General features: G+C 50.1%; 8 protein-coding genes across 8 annotated transcripts in view; 5 read left to right on the top strand and 3 right to left on the bottom strand.

The window, feature by feature from the left end:
• Positions 1-730: 730 nt before the first annotated feature.
• Asppvi_006437 (uncharacterized protein) lies at positions 731-4,014 on the bottom strand (the record flags this gene model as incomplete). The annotated part of the gene is made up of 5 exons (XM_043302340.1): positions 731-1,312; positions 1,365-1,826; positions 1,894-2,568; positions 2,671-3,345; positions 3,397-4,014. The coding sequence occupies 5 exons, from the start codon at positions 4,012-4,014 to the stop codon at positions 731-733; spliced, it is 3,012 nt and encodes a 1,003-aa protein (XP_043158275.1).
• A 2,401-nt stretch (positions 4,015-6,415) lies between these two features.
• On the top strand, positions 6,416-8,249 carry Asppvi_006438 (S53 family peptidase; the record flags this gene model as incomplete). The annotated part of the gene is made up of 2 exons (XM_043302341.1): positions 6,416-7,914; positions 7,967-8,249. 2 exons carry the CDS (start codon positions 6,416-6,418, stop codon positions 8,247-8,249), a joined length of 1,782 nt encoding a protein of 593 aa, XP_043158276.1.
• A 498-nt stretch (positions 8,250-8,747) lies between these two features.
• On the top strand, positions 8,748-9,661 carry rpnL (proteasome regulatory particle lid subunit rpnL; the record flags this gene model as incomplete). The annotated part of the gene is made up of 2 exons (XM_043302342.1): positions 8,748-9,311; positions 9,383-9,661. 2 exons carry the CDS (start codon positions 8,748-8,750, stop codon positions 9,659-9,661), a joined length of 843 nt encoding a protein of 280 aa, XP_043158277.1.
• A 147-nt stretch (positions 9,662-9,808) lies between these two features.
• Asppvi_006440 (uncharacterized protein) lies at positions 9,809-11,157 on the bottom strand (the record flags this gene model as incomplete). The annotated part of the gene is made up of 2 exons (XM_043302343.1): positions 9,809-10,886; positions 10,949-11,157. 2 exons carry the CDS (start codon positions 11,155-11,157, stop codon positions 9,809-9,811), a joined length of 1,287 nt encoding a protein of 428 aa, XP_043158278.1.
• Positions 11,158-11,611: 454 nt separating this feature from the next.
• Asppvi_006441 (epoxide hydrolase family protein) lies at positions 11,612-13,131 on the top strand (the record flags this gene model as incomplete). The annotated part of the gene is made up of 7 exons (XM_043302344.1): positions 11,612-11,966; positions 12,020-12,286; positions 12,345-12,353; positions 12,405-12,591; positions 12,645-12,765; positions 12,821-12,976; positions 13,033-13,131. The coding sequence occupies 7 exons, from the start codon at positions 11,612-11,614 to the stop codon at positions 13,129-13,131; spliced, it is 1,194 nt and encodes a 397-aa protein (XP_043158279.1).
• Positions 13,132-14,373: 1,242 nt separating this feature from the next.
• On the top strand, positions 14,374-17,012 carry Asppvi_006442 (putative AP-1 adaptor complex subunit beta; the record flags this gene model as incomplete). The annotated part of the gene is made up of 7 exons (XM_043302345.1): positions 14,374-14,450; positions 14,516-14,536; positions 14,625-14,756; positions 14,820-15,457; positions 15,516-16,084; positions 16,136-16,497; positions 16,556-17,012. The coding sequence occupies 7 exons, from the start codon at positions 14,374-14,376 to the stop codon at positions 17,010-17,012; spliced, it is 2,256 nt and encodes a 751-aa protein (XP_043158280.1).
• Positions 17,013-17,494: 482 nt separating this feature from the next.
• Asppvi_006443 (threonine synthase THR4) lies at positions 17,495-19,169 on the top strand (the record flags this gene model as incomplete). Its single annotated transcript, XM_043302346.1, has 2 exons — positions 17,495-17,548; positions 17,613-19,169. The coding sequence occupies 2 exons, from the start codon at positions 17,495-17,497 to the stop codon at positions 19,167-19,169; spliced, it is 1,611 nt and encodes a 536-aa protein (XP_043158281.1).
• A 729-nt stretch (positions 19,170-19,898) lies between these two features.
• The window catches only part of cspA (putative cell surface protein), a gene marked incomplete at both ends in the record, with an annotated part of 1,070 nt that continues 884 nt past the window's right edge, over positions 19,899-20,084 (bottom strand). The window contains one exon of the mRNA XM_043302347.1: positions 19,899-20,069. Coding sequence (XP_043158282.1) covers positions 19,899-20,069 — 171 coding nt within the window. The remainder of the gene's footprint in view (positions 20,070-20,084) is intronic.

Consider the following 20,084-nt stretch of genomic DNA (forward strand, 5'->3'; position numbering starts at 1 on the left):
CGTACAGTCAGTTTACGTGCACACGACTCAGCAAACTTAATAAATGCTCAAGGTAGGATTTGGCGGCCGTTAAGAAAGTGGTGGGCAGAACATGAGATTGCAATACAATCTGCCTATATAACAAGAACAAGTCAAGTATTAGTCCAAAGGCCCAGTTACACCAATAAAGCGGGAGGGGCAATTGAGTGTCGCATGCTCTGATCTAGAGAGGTATTGTCTGATGCTAAGCTGATAACCCGATGGCTAGGCTTGCAGATAATCCACTTAGCATGTTTACTCACCTAGAATGGCAAGCTAAAATTTCAGCTCTGGACTCTTAGACATCAAGTGTTGAGTGCTCTGTCGTCCAGAAGCAACCCTCCACAGCTAGCTCATCATATGGTAGTGGGGACGTGTGACGTCGATCACCACTGAGCAATCGTCGGATTTCGGAGAATTTCATATTCCGCGCATGCCACTCCCCTTTCTAGCCATTTGTGATATAGTTGCCCTAGTATTCCGTGTGTCACCACCTGACTTTCCTCTTTGGGCGGCTGTCAACATAGCTTTTTCCGTACATACAGCAGATTGCTTTGACGGCCCTATCCGACTAATTACAAGACCAGTGTTTCTGATACTGTGGGCAGCCAGCTTCCGCGACATCCTTGTCACATCGATACATGTTCCTATATAAAATCATGCACTAAATTCCAGACTACCACCGCTTTTTGCTTTGATTGCATCGCCCAACTTACATCAGTTCCGCCATGTCAGGTCTCCGAACAGGTGTCATTGCATCCATCTCCGCAACTGACTGATTTGAAAGCGACGAGTTCTGTCTTCGCTGTGCTGGAAAATTCCCAGCTGGGACCCGTTCCACAACTAGACGGTCAAAGTCCGGGCGCAGGTCGAAATCATTAATTACTTCCGCACCCTCATTGTACCTGATTGCTCTGAGTGATAATTTACCGTCCTTGGCCCAAAAGGCCAGGATCTCGTTCTCCTGTGGGAAGGACAGTGTCAAATTCCCAGGTTTGAAAGCAGCCAGGCTTATCTTGGTCGAAGCTTTCTTTAGTTGATATGGCGTGAGGAGAGTATTGGCCTTGCACTCGCACATATAGATCTCGCCTGCACCATTTGCCATGGCGAACCGTGTCCCTGAAGGCGATTGTGCTGCATGAACGATCCTGATGCTGAGCGGATCGCTGACGATGTTCGGGTCAGCAAGAGAGACTAGCATCGGAGATTCTCTTCCCAAGAATGCTGTCATTATGACAGTGAAATGGAAGCTGTCGTAGAAAACACACGTGAGGTCCCCATCATTGGCCATCCACTTGAGAAGTTAGCACCAAAACCGCGACAATCACTCTAGTGATGTCACTTACTGATGGAAGTTTGAACGACCTTGACTTGTCCGGCGTGATTATCCATTGTCCAGCATTCCAGCCCCAGACATCGACATAAGCGCAATGATCGCCCAGGTGCGTTGCTACAACAAGGTGCTTTTCATCGACGGAGAATTGAATCTTTCGCTCAATAACTGCCTGTGGTCTGGCTTGGTTGTTGGCGAATTGTCCTTCCTTTGAAGGAGTTGCCGCTTCCGAAGGCGGCTCTTCTCCAAGCAACGGGTATCTATCCAAATGCTCACCCAATGGAACTCTTCGTATAGCTCCTGCAGCGAGCTCGTATACTCGGACCTCTTCCCTGATGGTGAAGGCGACAAATCTGTCGTTACGTGACATGGTCATACATATAGATGGTATGGACTGATTCTGGAGTCCAGACTCAATCGTCAGGTACGCATCAGCGATGGTACCAGTGCTCTCGAATATTAGCAGCTCGAGATGCTAGAGACATGTTAGCAATCCGAAAAAGAGTCAACAGGATCAACAGGCAGAATCGAGACGCGAATACCTCCCCAACAGCGGCGATCACAGCGCAACGTTTGTCTCCCGCTGCAGCATATTGAACCCCAGACACGTCGTATCTGTGACCCTTGCTTCTCTGCCCTTCCACAGTTGAAAGCTCAAACCGCATGACCCAGCTGGTACCAGCTCCCCATAGGAGCAGAGTCCGTCCTGTCGCCGAGAAGCAGGACCGTGGCTGCCGCGGTAACTTCTGCTTGGTGGAGGCTTTTCTGAATAGTGACGCTCCGCTTGGGAAAGGTATTTTCACGCTTTTGAGCTCCCTAGAAAGACTCCTGGTGCCGCCCTGTCTTTCGCGCAATTGATCAGAAGAGGCATGCGATGAAAGTGGACTAATCAGCTCCGTGACAGACGTATTCGAATGCTTTGTCATAAGGTCAGAGAAGCCGAGGGTGCGTGTTATGGGTGAAACAGGGCTTCTGGGGAATTCACTAGGGTCTAAGCTGGTAGTGTGACTGGTCGAGCTTGACTGCGATGTCGTATCTCTGGAAGCAGAGTCTGCTATAGAATACCGTCTATTGCGGTTCGACTCGGATACATCTTGCAATGCAGTTGAGGCCTGTCCCAGCGGTTTGATCATGCGAGCGTGCTGAATTCGGACATCTCCAGGGCATAACGGGCAGGAAATGTCCAGCGTGAGAAACTCTGGGTTCACCTGCAAATGCTGGTGAAAAAGTTAATTGGGAAGGAAATGGTAAACTCGTTTGACTAGTCCACATTCGCATAGCCTGGTGTAAATGAGTCTGAGAAACGTGAAATATCATACCTCATAGAGTGCGTCGCGGCTGGTCAACTGCTCTTCGAGGAGGGCCTTGGGAATCATGTGAACTGCAGGACAGTCAACAGCGTACATAATGCTGGTCCGCTTGTCCCGGCTCTGCGACTGAGCCGCAGGATCCGGTAACGAAGCATTCTGAAGCCACTGTGTCAAATGGCGCTGATAATCCTGGGAGATCGACTCCAGCTCCCCATTGCAGTCCCACATCTGAACTCGGCGATTGATGAGCCATCTGACAAGAAGCCCCAGAGAATCTTCCAGAACGCCTCTAATGCGTAAAAGGTGCGTCCAGCTGTCCCTGATGCGCCGGGTTTGTAGCGGCGGTTGCCCCTCGGCGTTATGGCTCAATATGAGAGTTGCGAGGACCTGGAGAGATGGCGCAGAAAATTCATCGTCGAATGCTGCCATAACAGTCCTCACCAGCTTCTTTCGCGTCTCTTGAGCTTGTGCGAAGGCCTCTTCTACCTTGCTTGCTGCGGCATTAGAATACCCTTGCTCTTGTGAGATACGGCGACGATCAACATGACACTGGATAAGCGCAAACTCGGCGGCACTTATGATATCAAACAGAGTAAAAAACGAGGCTAGATAGTCCGTTTTGTTTGCGACAACACCTGTCAACAGATCTGTCATGAGAGTTTCCGGGGCTATCGAAAAGGGATACTGTCGTCAAATTAGCCTAGAGTGATCAGCGATGAGAATGGCTACACTAACGAGTCCTGATGCGAAAGATGGAAGAGACGTATTATTGGAGACCAGAAGAGTGCTCTGCTTCTTTGACAGCTCTGGAGAACCAATCTGATCTATCGCTCGTGGTATTAGGTCCATGATCAGATAGCTTTCCGCACTGGATAAATCGGGATGGTGCCATGCTGCCCTCATCGCCCGCTCCAGGTTGAATCTCAGATCGGGTGGAATGGCGTCACCACGCAATAGGAGCAGTCTGATTCCTCCAAGTAGAACTTGCGCAATGAAATGACGATGCCGAGCAAAGTCGGTAGGCGCCGGGGTATTAGACGGGAATAAGTCTGATTTGACCCGGATCAGGTACATAAGGGTTGAGAAAACCGCTTCCGAAGGCAAGAGATACGGCAAAAAGTAAGGATGACAATCGTGCACATTGGTCAAGCCCTGCAAATAAGCTCGCTGCAAGTCAAAGATAGCCTTGATCCAAAGCACGGGTCGTAGAAGCGGTTCGATTCGAGAGACATCATCTTGCATGTGGAATACAGCCAGCTCTGCCGCATGTTCGCCGATGATCTCCCTCAGAATGTTGCCTACATCACGACGACCGAGTTGTTCCCACACAGCTGCCACGAGAGGATGTGACATGGAGAAGGCGGGGTTGACAGTCCTGCGGGACTTGAATGCTAAAGGGATTTATCGCATCTATCGCGCTCTCGTCGACAGTTTTCCCACTTGGGACGAGGATAATAACCCTATTGTTGATGGAAAGCCGCAATGAATTTATGGAGTAGGTGGAGATGGAGAAAATGCAATTCTAGCATCTTGCCAGGCGATGGCAGCAAACGGAGACCAATGTCATCCTGTGAAAGGTGCGGAGGGGCGTTTGCTGCAGCGTTTTCTTTCCCGCTGATGCAAGGCTGCGTTGGTTTCTTACACTGCCAATATTGTCTGGCCAGTCAGAATCCCTGCTGTTTGCGCTGAGGAATCTTCTGCATCGCGAATTACAACCAACCAGAAGTATTCGCTTCAATTGCCGGATGATCATCGGCGCCCTTTCCGAATGTGTTGTTACTCTCCAGGTCGCTCAGTTTGACGTGGCACAAATGGCAGGGAAGGACGAAGTTACGAACTTATCCGCCGTCTGCAGAGATGCAGATACGAAACTGGACAATTGCATTATTTACAGGTAAAGGCATTGCTCGTCCGAACTGAAGAACCTTACTCAAGATGGAGCACGCTAGTAGCGTTCATAATCTCTGCCCAGCGAGGTGAAGTAGCTCAGCTTCTTGTCTTTGGAGATGTCTAAGTTCTCTAAGATTAGGCCACGAATTCTTACAGGAACACCCAGGTATCACTAGGAACCCAGAGTGTACTACTGCGATCATCATGATGAATACTGCACTCCCAGCCTGTGGAAAATATATATACCTATACTTCGAAGCCCCTTATACCATGAGCATTATATTAGACGTCCCTCTCGACGATTTGATGAGCTGTGCTGTAGTCTAATACCTACTCAATAGGATCTACTGTCACCCTCCCGGCAACAAAATCAACCCTCTCTACTTGATTCTGTTTATGTGTTACACTCACTAGATACAGCTAAGTTGCGCGACACCATCGTTCACTCTTCTATACCAAGGTTAAGCTTTTTGTTCGAGCATCCAGAGGGAAAATATGCTTTCTTTCTGCTTTAGACAAGGACCTGCATTTCGGCAGGGTCGCTGCATTCCTCTCAGCCTTGATAGGACCTGAATTCTCCGTATTCTCTGACCAGTTAAGTGATTTCTGCTGAGTGAACGCGTACCATGTCGCAAGGACAGATGTTAGGCTTCAGATCATTGACGATGTCGGTGTTTATTCACCTAGTATACTTAATTATATACTAAGCTGTTTTGACGGAGACTATAGCCATGGCCCATATCCAGCCTCATGCCACTACATGAACTTTGCTATCTGTTCCACGTCTCGACGGGTGTAGGGTAATGAGTATGAGGAGATCTTTTGTGTCCACTGCTGATGACCCAGGAATGAACTACCGACTCCGGAAATATCTAGATGGTATGTACCATTACGCCCGTCACTTCTCCATTGCGCCGAAGAGATAATCATATGTCCAGGAGGCTGGTTTCTGGGATACATAAGGTAAGGTACCTAGACTCAGGTATCTACATAGTTGCTGGTGGTACTTTTTAATAGGTGGGCGATCATCTGCCAGATTGAGTCTAGCGGGCAATCGGGTCCACTTGGTCCTGGAACAAGAAAAGCATAATCCACGTAGACCCGCGGCTCAGTCATCCCTTATATGGACGATAGGACTATGACTGGCTGGAACCTGATCATCCCTTGCTTCCCAACTTCCCAATTTGGTAATCATAGAAGCTCCATAGGGATGAGAATGAGAAGCTTATGCCGCTACCCGGCATGGATGCCCTGAGCTTAATGATGTCAAGTGGCAGGCCGTCAAACTACCGAGCCCTGACGATGGCGTTCTCACCACCAGGCTCCGGCCTAAAAGCTTTCGACTCTCATGTCACTGGTAATCGGAGTCTCTGAACAAAGTAATCAGTCATCGCACCCCGCTAAGTCACAGCCCTGAGCAGGGTCTTCTCCAGGACAGGCGCAGACTATGACAATCGCACTTTTGCAGTCATTCTGCTCCTGCAAGTACTGGCCAACAAGAAGTCGCATTCCTTGCCTTGGTGACGTGATGGCTGGACGTTGGCATGCGCCTTTTCCCTTGGCGCCCCTAAAATGAGCGATTGGCCGTAGGCAGACATCAAGTCGTACACTACAAGTAGGTACTGTGCACACAAATGAGTTTGCGCCTCGCGTGTACATGTACCGGGTGCCACGGTTCCAGGACGACCCTTATATTGGTCACTTGCAGCCATTGTTTATTTGGTAATCCGCAGGAGACGCGGATACTGGCTTCCCCACATCTTATAGGTGACAGATAACACAAGGGTCGCTGTCTGCCTATTGCCGTGTGTCTACATCGCTATATTGCCGCCTAGATACGCGATTTCAGTGCTGTGTAGCTCACATGGCTCCATTCGAATTCCTGATAGGGATCATATTACTCTGTATTTGCTGCAGTGATGCTGGCGCAGCTTCAGAGTCCGGATACGCGGTCGTTGAGCAGCTCAGAAATGTGCCCGACGGCTGGATAAAACGCGATGCAGCACCGCCGTCTGAATTGGTCAGATTTCGGCTGGCTATGAACCAGGAAAGAGCCGCTGAATTGGAGCGAAGGGTCATTGACATGTCAACGCCGGGTCACTCGAGCTATGGACAACATATGAAGCGTGATGATGTCAGGGAATTCCTGCGTCCTTCCGAGGAGGCCTCAGACAAAGTCCTTTCCTGGCTGAAATCAGAGAAAGTTCCTGCTGGCTCGACCGAAAATCATGGCAACTGGGTCACTTTCACTATCCCGGTCTCACAGGCGGAACGTATGCTAAGAACGCGCTTCTACGCTTTCCAGCACGCGGAGACAGATACGACGCAAGTCAGAACGCTTGAGTATTCCGTTCCCGATGATATCCGCCGTTATATTCAGATGATCCAACCAACGACCCGGTTTGGACGACCTGTCTGGCAAGAACGGCAACCACTTTTCCAGGGAACTGCTGCTAGCGAGGAAGAGCTGGCGGCGAATTGCTCCGCAACCATAACGCCGAACTGTCTTCGCGAATTGTACGGGATTTACGATACCACTGCCAAACCCGACCCCCGCAACAGATTGGGAGTTTCCGGATTCCTAGATCAGTACGCACGCTATGAAGACTTTGAGAATTTCATGAGCTTGTATGCACCCAATAGGTCAGACTTCAACTTCACCGTGGTCTCGATAAATGGCGGTCTCAATCTGCAGAACTCGTCGATAAGCAGTTCTGAAGCCAGCCTAGACGTCCAATACGCCTACTCTTTGGCGTATAAAACGCTTGGAACCTACTATACAACGGGAGGCCGAGGACCAGTCGTGTCTGAGGAAGGTCAGCCGGATACGAACGTGTCGACCAATGAGCCTTACTTGGATCAACTTCATTACCTTCTTGATCTTCCAGATGAAGAACTTCCCGCCGTTCTCTCAACCTCGTACGGCGAAGATGAGCAAAGCGTCCCTGAATCATACTCAAATGCAACTTGCAATCTCTTCGCGCAACTCGGCGCACGCGGTGTGTCTGTCGTCTTCAGTAGCGGTGATTCGGGCGTCGGTTCAACATGCACAACAAACGATGGAACTAGCAGAACCCGATTCCTGCCTGTCTTCCCAGCGTCCTGTCCATTTGTTACCGCTGTTGGCGGTACCTACGGTGTCCAACCCGAGAAAGCAATCAGCTTCTCTAGCGGAGGCTTCTCAGATCGCTTTCCACGTCCGCCGTACCAGGATTCGAGCGTTCAGGGCTACCTAGAGCAGCTCGGAAGCAGATGGAACGGTTTATACAACCCGAGCGGGAGAGGCTTCCCAGACGTTGCCGCTCAGGCCAGTAACTTTGTCATCATTGATCACGGGGAAACGTTGAAAATAGGCGGCACAAGGTCCGTTGTTAAAATGAATCTCTTAGAATCTTCGCGCTAACTGTTGTTGTAGTGCATCTGCGCCTGTATTTGCAGCCATCGTCTCGCGATTAAATGCTGCCCGACTTGAGAATGGTCTGCCAAAACTAGGATTCTTAAATCCATGGCTCTATTCCCTCAACCAGACAGGGTTCACAGATATTGTTGATGGTGGCTCATCGGGTTGCTATGTTGGCGCCAGCAACGAACAACTGGTTCCCAATGCAAGCTGGAACGCAACGCGGGGGTGGGATCCTGTTACCGGGCTTGGAACGCCCTTTTATAATACTCTGGTAAAACTAGCCACGAGCGTTTAAAGTACCTTATGAGGTTAAGAAGGAGAAAAGAAGGGGTAATCTAATGCTTTAATAAGTTGGTATACTATTTCTCTACACCCCAGAGCGCTTGTAAGCACCTTAAGGACCTCCCCTGCCTAGCAATCCAGGCTGCGTAGGGCACTCAGGCAATATTTGGAGAAAGCAAATACACAGTCACAATAGTACCAAAAATGATAACTGGTATTGCGGACTAGCAGTAGTGGTTTACCGTAGGCACGTCGAAGTTGAACGAAGATGCTCTCCAAACAGCTAACTGTCCGGAAAAGATACGTCAGATCACGTGACATTACTGACCGCCCGCCAAGACAGTACTGTCGCCAGAGAAGCTCTTTGGAGCTGACAGCAACATCAACCAACCTCCGCCTACACCGTCACACTGCTTCTATAGACTTTCTTTCTCTTTCCACCAGCCTCTGAACGTTCTCATATAGATCATTCACACCCCCGACAAGAGAATATCAAGCAGACGTCACTATCATGGCAGACGGCGCCGAGCTCCGGTCCCTCGTTTCAGAGCTCCGTAATGCTCTCAACCGCAAGCAGCTCGATGCTGCCAACAACCTCCTCAGCCGAGCAAAGCGGACTCTTCTCCTTCAGAATGCGCTGATTCCCACACCTTCTACACCCTCTGAGCTCATCCCGCTTGCTCGTGAAGTTCTGGAACTCGGAGCCCTTGCCTCCATTCGACAGACCGACGCACAAGGCTTCACCAGATATTACCAGCAGCTGCAGCCCTTTTACGACCTTGAGAAGGATAGCACGGGCTCAGCTAATGTGGATACTAGGTCTAGCCAGCGGAGCAAGATTACAGGTCTGTATCTGATGCTTTTGCTGAGCATGGGTGATAGCACTAGTTTCCACACTGTGTTGGAAGGCTTGGTTGAGGAGGCGAGTCTACAGGGCAAGCGCGTGGAGGATGATCTGTACATCAAATACCCCGTTGACCTGGAGCGGAGCTTGATGGAGGGAAGTTATGACAAGGTGTGGAGAGAGACCAATTCAGAGAGAGTGCCTTCGGAGGACTTTGCTCTGTTTTCCAACGTGAGTTTATCCTTCTTCCCTTGTTCTTTTGGTCTTCTGTTGAACAATTTTTGACGATTTTGTCTCAATAGGTCCTTGTTGGAACCATTCGAAGTGAAATCGCGGACTGCTCCGAGAAAGCATATCCTTCGCTTCCCATTTCTAACGCCAAGAATCTTTTGTTCCTCGACTCCGAGGGAGCTGTTATTGAGTTCGCTCAGCAGCGAGGGTGGGTACTCCGTGATGGACGGATATACTTCCCAGTGGAGCCCGAGGCCGCGGCTCGGTCTGAGAAGGACATCCTGGTAGCAAGCAGCACCGTCATCGAGAACACGATAGGCTACGCTCGCGAGTTGGAGACGATTGTCTAGTTGATCAACAGATCTATGCGACGACTTCCATTTGCCTTTTTTGAGTGTTTTCCGGGTTCCAGGTGGGGTTGTATTTGTATACCTCTCGCTTTGCATCATGAATCTTGTTCGAGCGTTATCTTCTCACGACAAATAAATTCCATTATTTTACCCCTCTGACTGAATTGGAGGTTGTTCCGTCTGTAGATCTACTCTCCATATACAGACTCTTCGGTCGTAGAAACTGCTGGAAACCAAAACCAGCTCCGATATATCCTTGCCTTCCAAGTCGTATCCTCCCTCCGCTTTCCACACGTCAGATGCATAATTCATGCTCTCATGCTCCGTAAACTGGGCCAGGACATCGATGCTCCATTCTGACCCTGAGTCATCTGCCCCCTTAGGTTTCCACGTCACCGCCACCACCCTTGTCCCAGCATGCATACAGCTAGCTAAAATCAGAAACCTCCACCCTTCACCCTCCGTTTCCGAGGCAGGCCTTTGCTCCGTCTTCAACAGCTGTAGTCGCCAGACACCGCCCCCGAGACATTCTTCAGCGAGCACCTGGCCCCTACGCGTGGCATGGTAGACACGCAGGTACTCATCATAGCTACCCGTAACCAGCAAGGGCGCGCCTTCACGAAGCGGAAGGGGCAGAGGGAGGATACTCGTTACTCCCGCCGTATGGTGACGGGCACGGTCGTCGTAGTCGAGGACAAGCGGCGCCAAAGGCTCTTCTCCTTCTCTTGCTTGCGCACTGAATTGGCGTGTATGCAGCGAGCCGAAGTCATTTCCTGTGAAGAGGTGGGGAATACTGCGTTCCTCAGTTGATGCGGGATCGCGGAGTGATGCCAGAGCCACGAACCATACTTCTATGGGCTGGGTGGCTTCGAATGTTCCCTGTTCGATAATGTTGGATTGCTCTGTTAGCGCTGCCTCTGCCTTATCGGCGGAGACGGTGCCGTAGACGCTTGTCCGGCCGTCGGAGAATGTGACGGCGAACCCGTCTTGCTCGCTCCTCGGAAACCAGTTCTGAGGGGCCCAGGCTAAGAACAAAGCCGGGATTGAGGGATCCTCGTGGACGGGTAAGGCCCATAGAAGGCTGATGGTGGGTTTGGGGTCTGTTGAAACTTTGAACAGGGCCACAGATGCAGCACTTGTGGCAATAGCAAGGATGCTAGGATCTCTCGGATGGAAATGAAGATCAAAGACGGCATATGGCAGTGATAGTCGCTGGATGAGAGAGCTGAGTGTTGTATAGCCTCTCGGTCAGCCTGGGACTTGGGAGGAAGATGATGCAGGTCTCACAGTTCATGATTCAGCGGATTGAGGTTCCATAATTGGAGGCTTCCAGTCTTCGTCTGCTGCACGTTTCCATCGCTGTCTTTGTTCTCGGATAGCAGATAGGTGCCTATGATAAAGTTGTTTGGTGCTGCAGGGCAAAATTGAAGACAGCTTGGCGGTTGGTCGAGGAAGATGGTCGTTGCAGACGCGGGGTGCTGAGGAATTGATATCATCCTCGTGAGTTATTATATCGTTCACTCTACTTCAATTTTTGCCTCTTCAGGATACCCCTACAGTTTTTTCCAGGTTTTCTCCCAGAAATGGTGTTTAGAGACCGACAATGAGGGCAAAGTGTGGGCGGTGAAAATATAAGAATCTTGATAGCATACTGCCTTGTTTGTCTCTATCTAATCCCACTTTTTAGAACACAGCTTTGAATTTGGTCCCATTTCTCCTAACGAGGAAACTATACAGCTTCGGCCATAACGGATAAGAGGTGATCACCTATCGCAATGGATGATATCCATACTTTTTGGTGGACTTACCCCGCACTGCAGCCTGTTTTCACATCCTCTGTTATTATTAATACAGGGGTCCTTCTGCCTTAGAAATCCGCGGGTATATATCATCATAATGTAGAGTCTCAGATGAAGCATAACTACCTTCCCTACATCAACAACTATTACAATGTCTGTCCCATTCAGCAAGTTTCCTTCAACAGCAACCATTGTCCCCACTCCCTTTCGAGTGGCCTTTCCAGATGAACAGATAACCGAGTTGAAGACCCTGGTGAAGCTCGCTAAGATAGGTCCACGTACACTTGAAAACCAGCAACAGGACCGTCGATATGGCGTCACGTCCGACTGGATGACGACCATGCGAGAGAAATGGTCGAACGACTACAACTGGAGAGCCACTGAGGCCCGTATCAATAGCTTCCCTCAGTTCACAACCAAGATCGAGGACATATCGCTGCACTTCGCAGCTTTGTTCTCGGAGAAGGAAGACGCAGTTCCTGTGATATTACTTCATGGATGGCCTGGTAATGGTTGCTTGCCCTCGCTTATTTCGTCCGTGCTTACAGAAAAACTATAGGTAGCTTTCTGGAGTTTCTCCCCATGCTTCAACTGTTCAAGGAGGAATACGATCCGACCACATTGCCGTATCACTTGATTGTGCCTTCGCTTCCGGGTTATGGGTTCTCGTCTGGCCCACCCTTGGACAGGGAGTATAAGAGCCATGACGTGGCACGATTGATGGACCAGTTGATGAAAGGGCTCGGTTTCGGAGGCGGCTATATCGCCCAGGGAGGAGACATCGGAAGTCGCATCTCCAGAGTGCTGGCAGTGGATTTCGAAAGCTGTAAAGGTCAATTCAAAGTTCATGCCTTCAATTGTAATTCATACTGACGTTGCCGTAGCTGCCCACCGTGAGTTTATTTCTTCTGTGCCTCCCTGGAGGTGGTGTTAACAAGCAATAGTGAACTTCACTACTGTCCCACGCCCAGAGGGCTGTTCAGATGACAGCCTGTCTGCCTCTGAAAAACGCGGAGTAGAGAGGCTGAATACTTTCTTGACGACTGGGACAGCATATGCAATCGAACAAGGCACTAGACCAAGCACCATAGGTCTTGTACTGTCTACCAACCCCATGGCTCTGCTGGCCTGGTAAGCATGATGATGCTCAAAAGCGCAAAACATCCCATTAACCGCGTGACTAGGGTTGGAGAGAAATTCCTTGATTGGGTGGATGATCCTCTTCCTTCAGAGACCATCCTAGATTTTGTCTCTCTGTACTGGTTTACCGAGACATATCCCCGGGCCATCTACTTTTACCGCGAGGTTTGGCGACCCGATCTAATGGAGTAGGAGGGATGCTGATACAGAGGGGAAACAGGACTTCCCTCATAGAAAATTCACCTCTGAACTGAGTACACGATGGTTCATCCAGAAACCATTTGGTTTCTCCTATTTTCCCATGGAACTTTATCCGGCTCCTAAATCCTGGGTGGCCACAACAGGAAATTTGATATTCTTCAAGGATCACCAGAAGGTATGAACCTTGCGCCTCCATTCAAATTCCTCTGATCCGCTAACCCTCTCATTCAGGGCGGCCATTTTGCGGCGCTTGAGCGACCCCAGGACCTGAAAGCGGACTTGACGGGATTCATTGAGCAGATTTGGCCAAGCGTTGCGGCGGCGAAGTGATAGCCAGAGCTCCATTCATGTTGAGAACAGAAGTAAGCCTCAAGCGATTTGCTTCAATTGACGTTAATGAGGAAGCCGCAGCATGTTGCCCCCTGTTCCACAGTATAGAGCTTCAGAGAACACATAGCATCCTGTGAGCTAATCAGGTAGGCAGACATAGTAAATAGAGCCACTGCTTCCAACATGGTGCCGCTTAGTCTCGTATGCCCTGGCTGAGAGTGAAAGAAGAACACAGACAAAGGCAGGTGACCAAGCCCACCAAGTCATCTCGTCTTTCAAGAGCATAATAATGGGATGCCTGGTTATCGATAAATCCATTGACATTTTGATGGCCACTCTTGTGAATGCCAACTTCGCGTCTGATCTCGATGTTGGGATCTTGCCTGCCTCTCAAGTCCTCTGATATTGGCAGGGAGTAGAATGTGCCATTCGATACCACGATGTGCCACTCTTAGATTGACGAAGTGATAGAAGTAAAGCGTCATTGCGTTCATCATCTTCCTGACTTCGAGCCGCTCATTCGTTGTGCTACCAAGCTGAAAACGGCGACCGAGGAGATAAAGAGGACGAGGTTGTAGAACTGCAATTATTTTCAGCATAGAATCTTGCACTAAATACGGTAGAAAAGAACATACAGCTGTCCTTGAGTACTCATTTTCTTCAGCCTCTGTTCTTGCCTCGACGAACAGGCGTCGCAGATTAGGGAGGTTGGCCTAGCAATGAAAATGAATAATTGACATCGATCATGACAAGCCGGTACCTACCATGACATCAAATCCTAACTCAACAAATGTGCTGGTTATAACAGGGTCAGTAAATCAGAGAATCATCAAAGATTAGGGACCTGAAGTGGACCAGACGGAGTTGGATGGATTGGTGGTGGCTCCGGTTTGGGGAAATCATGAGCCGCGTTTTGTGGACACTTTTAGGCCTGAGACAATTGACCTAGACCAGACCAGACCATTTGCTTTCCTTAACCTCACCAGCACCCTTGAGGGAGACGGATTGCTCCATACTTCTGCCCTTTTCTATTTCTCTATCAACCCGAGACCAATTTGGGAATTCGGGATCCCGGTCTCATTTCGAGTGTTGCATCGTCACGTCCCCTCGAGTCGAACTGGTCCCTGAAGCTTCGCCGCCGAATTCCCCGCAGTGGTCCGCAACGAAGCACTTCTCACCTACGATAAAAATATTGTTTGCGGAGGCGCGACCTAGTCGTCGCTGAAGCTTTCGTGCCACAAAATGGCGATGAGCAGGATCCGCGGCGCTTTTGCAGTGCCTAGAAAAGGAGAAACGTTTGAATTGCGAGCTGGTCTTGTGTACGGAGTTCCACCACCCTACGTAAGTTTCATTGAGCGGACTGTGTCGCTGACCGGAATGATAGATCTCAGTATGCGTACGAACGGTATGTGCAATGCTTTTTTCTCTCAAAGCTCTTTTGACCATATACTACTTGCGCCGCTGATTGAGAGTGCATATTGACAATGTTCCAGGAAGGAAGCCATTCAGAAGACCATCATGGCCATGACACTGGGAAAGGATGTCTCTGCTCTTTTCCCTGATGTCCTCAAGAATATTGCGACGAGTGATCTTGAACAGAAGAAGCTTGTATATCTATATCTCATGTGAGTGTTCCTGATTCTGCTCGGTGGCCTCTCCGTTCGCTGATCCACCATGCTTCAAAAAAGGAATTACGCCAAATCTCATCCGGATCTTTGCATTCTCGCCGTGAATACATTTGTACAAGACTCCGAAGACCCCAACCCCTTGATTAGAGCACTGGCTATCAGAACAATGGGATGTATTCGGGTGGATAAAATGGTCGACTACATGGAGGAACCACTCCGCAAGACACTCCGGGACGAATCACCCTATGTCCGAAAGACTGCCGCGATCTGTGTGGCGAAGCTATTCGACTTGAATCCTTCATTGTGTTTGGAGAATGGTTTCCTTGAGATGCTGCAGGAAATGATCGGCGATCCAAATCCTATGGTGGTTGCGAACTCGGTGACCGCGCTTTCAGAGATCCATCATGCCGCTCCCGAGGCACGAGCCCTCCAAGTGACATCTAACATACTGCGCAAGTTGCTAATGGCGTTGAATGAATGTACGGAGTGGGGTCGGGTCACAATCCTGACGACTCTGGCAGAATACAAAACCAGTGATGTGACAGAATCAGAGCACATCTGCGAGCGAGTCGCGCCACAATTTCAACATGCCAATCCAAGTGTAGTCCTGGCAGCGGTCAAGGTCGTTTTCCTGCACATGAAGAACATCAAGCTGGAGTTGTCGAGCAACTACTTGAAGAAGATGGCGCCCCCTCTAGGTATTCCTCTTGAGCCGACTTGTTATCCCGAAGGCATGGCGCGCTGATATCTGTATAGTGACTCTGGTGTCCTCCGCTCCGGAGGTACAATATGTCGCATTGCGAAACATCGATCTGTTGCTGCAGAAGCAGCCCGATATTCTGAATAAAGAGTTGCGGGTTTTCTTCTGCAAGTACAATGACCCTCCTTATGTCAAGTTCCAGAAACTGGAAATTATGGTCCGCATAGCCAACGACCGCAACGTCGATCAGCTCCTCGCAGAGCTGCGGGAGTACGCATTGGAAGTCGACATGGATTTCGTGCGACGCGCCGTGAGAGCCATAGGCCAGGTTGCCATCAAGATCGAGAGTTCATGCGAGAAGTGTGTAAACACATTATTGGATTTGATCAATACCAAAGTGAACTACGTCGTACAGGAGGCTATTGTTGTCATCAAAGACATTTTCCGAAAATACCCTGGGTACGAAGGTATCATCCCTACTCTCTGCAAATGCATTGACGAGTTGGATGAACCAAATGCCCGTGCCGCGCTCATCTGGATCGTGGGCGAATATGCAGAGAAGATCAGCAATGCTGGCGACATTCTGGCCGGGTTTGTGGAAGGGTTCAATGAGGAATTCTCACAGGTCTGGTTGCTGCGCTCGACTTGTAGATGCCAAAGCTAATTCTTTAATCAGACCCAGCTTCAGATTCTTACTGCCGTCGTGAAGCTATTCTTGAAGCGGCCTGAGAAGGCTCAAGGACTGGTTCAGAAAGTTCTCCAGGCGGCAACAGTTGAGAACGATAATCCCGATGTTCGTGACCGAGCCTACGTTTACTGGCGTCTTCTCTCCAATACAAGCGATCCCAATGCTACCAAAAACATTGTTCTTTCCCAGAAGCCTCCTATCGTTACGACGATCCACTCTCTACCCCCCGCTCTTCTTGAACAGCTGATCGGTGAACTCTCTACTCTTGCATCCGTCTACCACAAACCACCAGAGCAATTTGTCGGTCAGGGCAGATTTGGCGCAGATGCCGTGCAACGCGCTGCTATTGAGTTCGTTACCTTTGCTTCTCAATCCATTCTTGAGCAGTCAGCTAATATGATGGAACAGGGAACAAATCCAAAACGCCCGTGAAAACCCCTTGGCTGCAGCCGCTGCGGCTGCTGCAGTCACGGGTGCTACACCCCCGCCACAAGCTCAGGGCAACATCGAGAACCTCCTGGATATCGATTTCGATGGTGCAGCTCCCGCTTCGACTCAGAAAGAACCTGCTAGTGGAATGTCTGGTCTCGAGGGTCTTGCTGGTACTCCCGTTCGAGTAGAGTCTCCTGCTGCTGGCGCACCCGCTCCTGCCCCAAGCAACAACCTGGATGACCTCCTCGGTGTGTTCGGCGATAGTGGCAGTGCCGCCGCATCAGCCAGCAACGCTGTTCCCAACGGCGGTGGTGCCGCTGCGGATCTCATGAACGGCTTCTCTGGCCTTGATCTCTCCGCCAACACCACATCGCCACCCCCGGGGGCCAGTCAGCAAAAAAAGACTAATGAGGATATTCTGTCACTATTCTAAAGCGGGGAAGCTCTGGTTATTTGATGATTCGGCGTGGCCTCCTCAAGGTCAGGAGTAGTATTTACAGTTGTTGATATAGATCCCATACCATTGTCCGATTCGCACCGAGCTTGATAATAATTGACCTACATAGTTAACCGAATTTATTTTTCTGTGTTCTCTCGCTCATTCATTTGATTGACTATGCTTGGATCCAGCCCGTACTATCTTGTAGTATCGTGATGCCAAGATATCAGCGCCAACCATTAATACACGTGATTTCGGTGTGCCGTTGTCGGAGACGCTAAACCCCAAACAGGCATGGTCCTCCCCGCGGCGTTTTGAAGATAGTTCAGTTCTGAGGTGGGATGAATCATCGCCAGACTCGCCTTCATTCATTCTTTTTACAATTGGGTCTCTGACTGCAGTTGTCTTGTACACGGAGCCGTCATCCCAATTGAGACAGCTGGTATACTCACGACGTCAAATTTTACGTGCTAGCCATGTCTCATACGCTTTCGCAAAAATATCTCAGCACGCGGGGTGCCTCCTACGGGGTCAGTCGAGAATAATTTAACCTCATCCCAAAAAGATATTCTGCTGACCCTTCTGGCTGTATAGCTGTCCTTCGAAGATGTCGTCCTTAAGGGATTGGCGTCCGATGGTGGCCTGTTCATCCCCGAAGAGATTCCCTCGCTTCCTGCGGGATGGGAGACGGAGTGGCGGGACCTGAGTTTCGAAGACCTGGCATATCGTATCATGTCGTTGTACATCTCACCAAGCGAAATCCCCTCGGAAGACCTCAAAGATATCATTAGACGCTCATACGCTACGTTCCGGCACCCTGAGCGGACCCCTCTGGTTGAATTGGACGGAAAACGCAACCTCTATTTGCTCGAATTGTTCCACGGACCAACATTCGCCTTCAAGGATGTCGCGCTACAGTTCCTCGGAAACCTCTTTGAATATTTCTTGGTGCGCAAGAATGAGGGCAAGGAGGGCAAGGACAGACACCACTTGACCGTTATTGGTGCCACCAGTGGAGATACTGGATCTGCAGCCATCTATGGCCTCCGGGGCAAGAAGGATGTCTCCATCTTCATCCTCTTCCCCACTGGACGGGTGTCGCCTATCCAGCAGGCTCAGATGACGACAGTCTTGGATGCCAACGTACACAACCTGACAGTCGAGGGCTCTTTCGATGATTGCCAGGACATTGTCAAGGCCTTGTTCGCCGACCCTGATCTCAACTCAACCCACAACATTGCCGCTGTCAACTCCATCAACTGGGCTCGTATTCTGGCTCAGATCACATACTACTTCTACTCCTACTTCTCTCTTACCAAGACCCCTGGCTTCTCCAAAGACACGAAGATGCGCTTCGTTGTTCCTTCAGGAAATTTCGGTGACATCCTCGCCGGATGGTTCGCTAAGCGCATGGGCCTTCCCGCAGAGAAGCTCGTCATCGCAACGAATGAGAACGACATCCTGGACCGCTTCTTCCGTAGTGGTGGCCAGTACACCAAGAACACCGCACAGGCCGACGGCGTTAAGGAGACTCACAGCCCCGCTATGGACATCCTCGTCAGCAGCAACTTCGAGCGTCTCCTTTGGTTCCTTGCCTTCCAGGCGGATGGCGCCAGCTCTGCAGACGAAAGACGCAAGCACGCCTGCGAGAGCGTCAGCAATTGGCTCAATCAGCTCAAGACACAGGGTGGCTTCACCGTACCCCAGGCCGTCCTCGAGGGCGCCAAGGCCGAGTTCGAGAGTGAGCGGGTGAGCAACGACGAGACCATTGATCAGATCAAGTCCACCTACACCTCTTCCTTCCCCTCCAACCTCGGCCCCGGCAGCGCCAAGAGCTCCAAGACTGGCGGCTACATTCTCGACCCTCACTCTGCCGTCGGTGTGCGGGCAGCTCTCCGTTCCATCGAGCGTAATCCTGGGGTGAAGCATGTCTCCCTCTCCACAGCCCACCCGGCCAAGTTCGCAAGCGCTGTCGACCTGGCCCTGCGCGCCGAAGACGGCTATGACTTCACCGAGGTTCTTCCCCAGGAATTCATTGGGCTCGAGCAGCGCGAAAGCAGAGTCACTCCTATCCGCGCCGGCGCCGGATGGGTGGGTGTCCGAGAAGTGGTCAAGGCCGAAGTCGAGCAGGAGCTCCAGGGCTTGAGGTAGTGAACTATTTTGACAAAAAACTTTTTTTGTTCTCTTACAAATGTAATTAACCTCTATATATCCTCTATTTCACTCCTTTCAGTCTCTGTTAAAGGTTTAGATTGATGAAATGGAGGCGTCTGCGTCATTTCTTTGGAACCCTGTTTTAATCCATTTTTGCATAGAGCAAATCTGACCATAGAATCAATGTCAAATACATGGCTCTTGGATTAACTTTTCTACCGGCTTGAACATTTTTAGTTATGCATTCGAGGACCGTTCATCCGTGTCTATGTGAGCGCAAGTTGCTGTTCTCGAATATGGTTACACACGTCTACGAAAATTAAACCGGATGTAGGAGACCTTACCGACATTCTGATGGCCCGAACATAATTCCGATGTGGTAGGAACCGGCTGACTAGATAGGCAGGAATTCATCATTTACACTCAAAGAGAGTCATTAGAAAGACAGTAGGATGTGATTGACTCTATTAGAGCATGCAATGTATTTGCTACGCCCGCATTATATTACTATTACTTCGTTATTTGACAAACAATAACTCCGTCCATAAACCATGAGCGAAGGAACAACTTTTTCAAAGTGGATGGCCGAAATTTGGATGTCAAATGACAAACAGAGACCAAGTCAAAACCGTGCGAGAAGAGAAAATCCAGGACTATCGAAAATATACCTTTCCCGCCCGTATGACAACCAGTCACCTTGAATACGGAAGGCCATAGATGAATGCTTTAAAGCATGAGCATGATACCCACGACACCAGCCAGGAGACCGGCGGCGGGCTCGAACTGGGAAGCAGAGCCTCTGAAAGGAGTCTGGGTTGGCGGCACCGGTGAGACAGGAGTAGGCTGGCCTGGAGCGGGGGGCTGAGCAGGAACAGAAGGCTGAGCAGGAACAGAGGGCTGAGCAGGAACAGA

Source organism: Aspergillus pseudoviridinutans, assembly GCF_018340605.1.
Source record: "Aspergillus pseudoviridinutans IFM 55266 DNA, scaffold_4, whole genome shotgun sequence".
Lineage (NCBI taxonomy): Eukaryota > Fungi > Ascomycota > Eurotiomycetes > Eurotiales > Aspergillaceae > Aspergillus > Aspergillus pseudoviridinutans.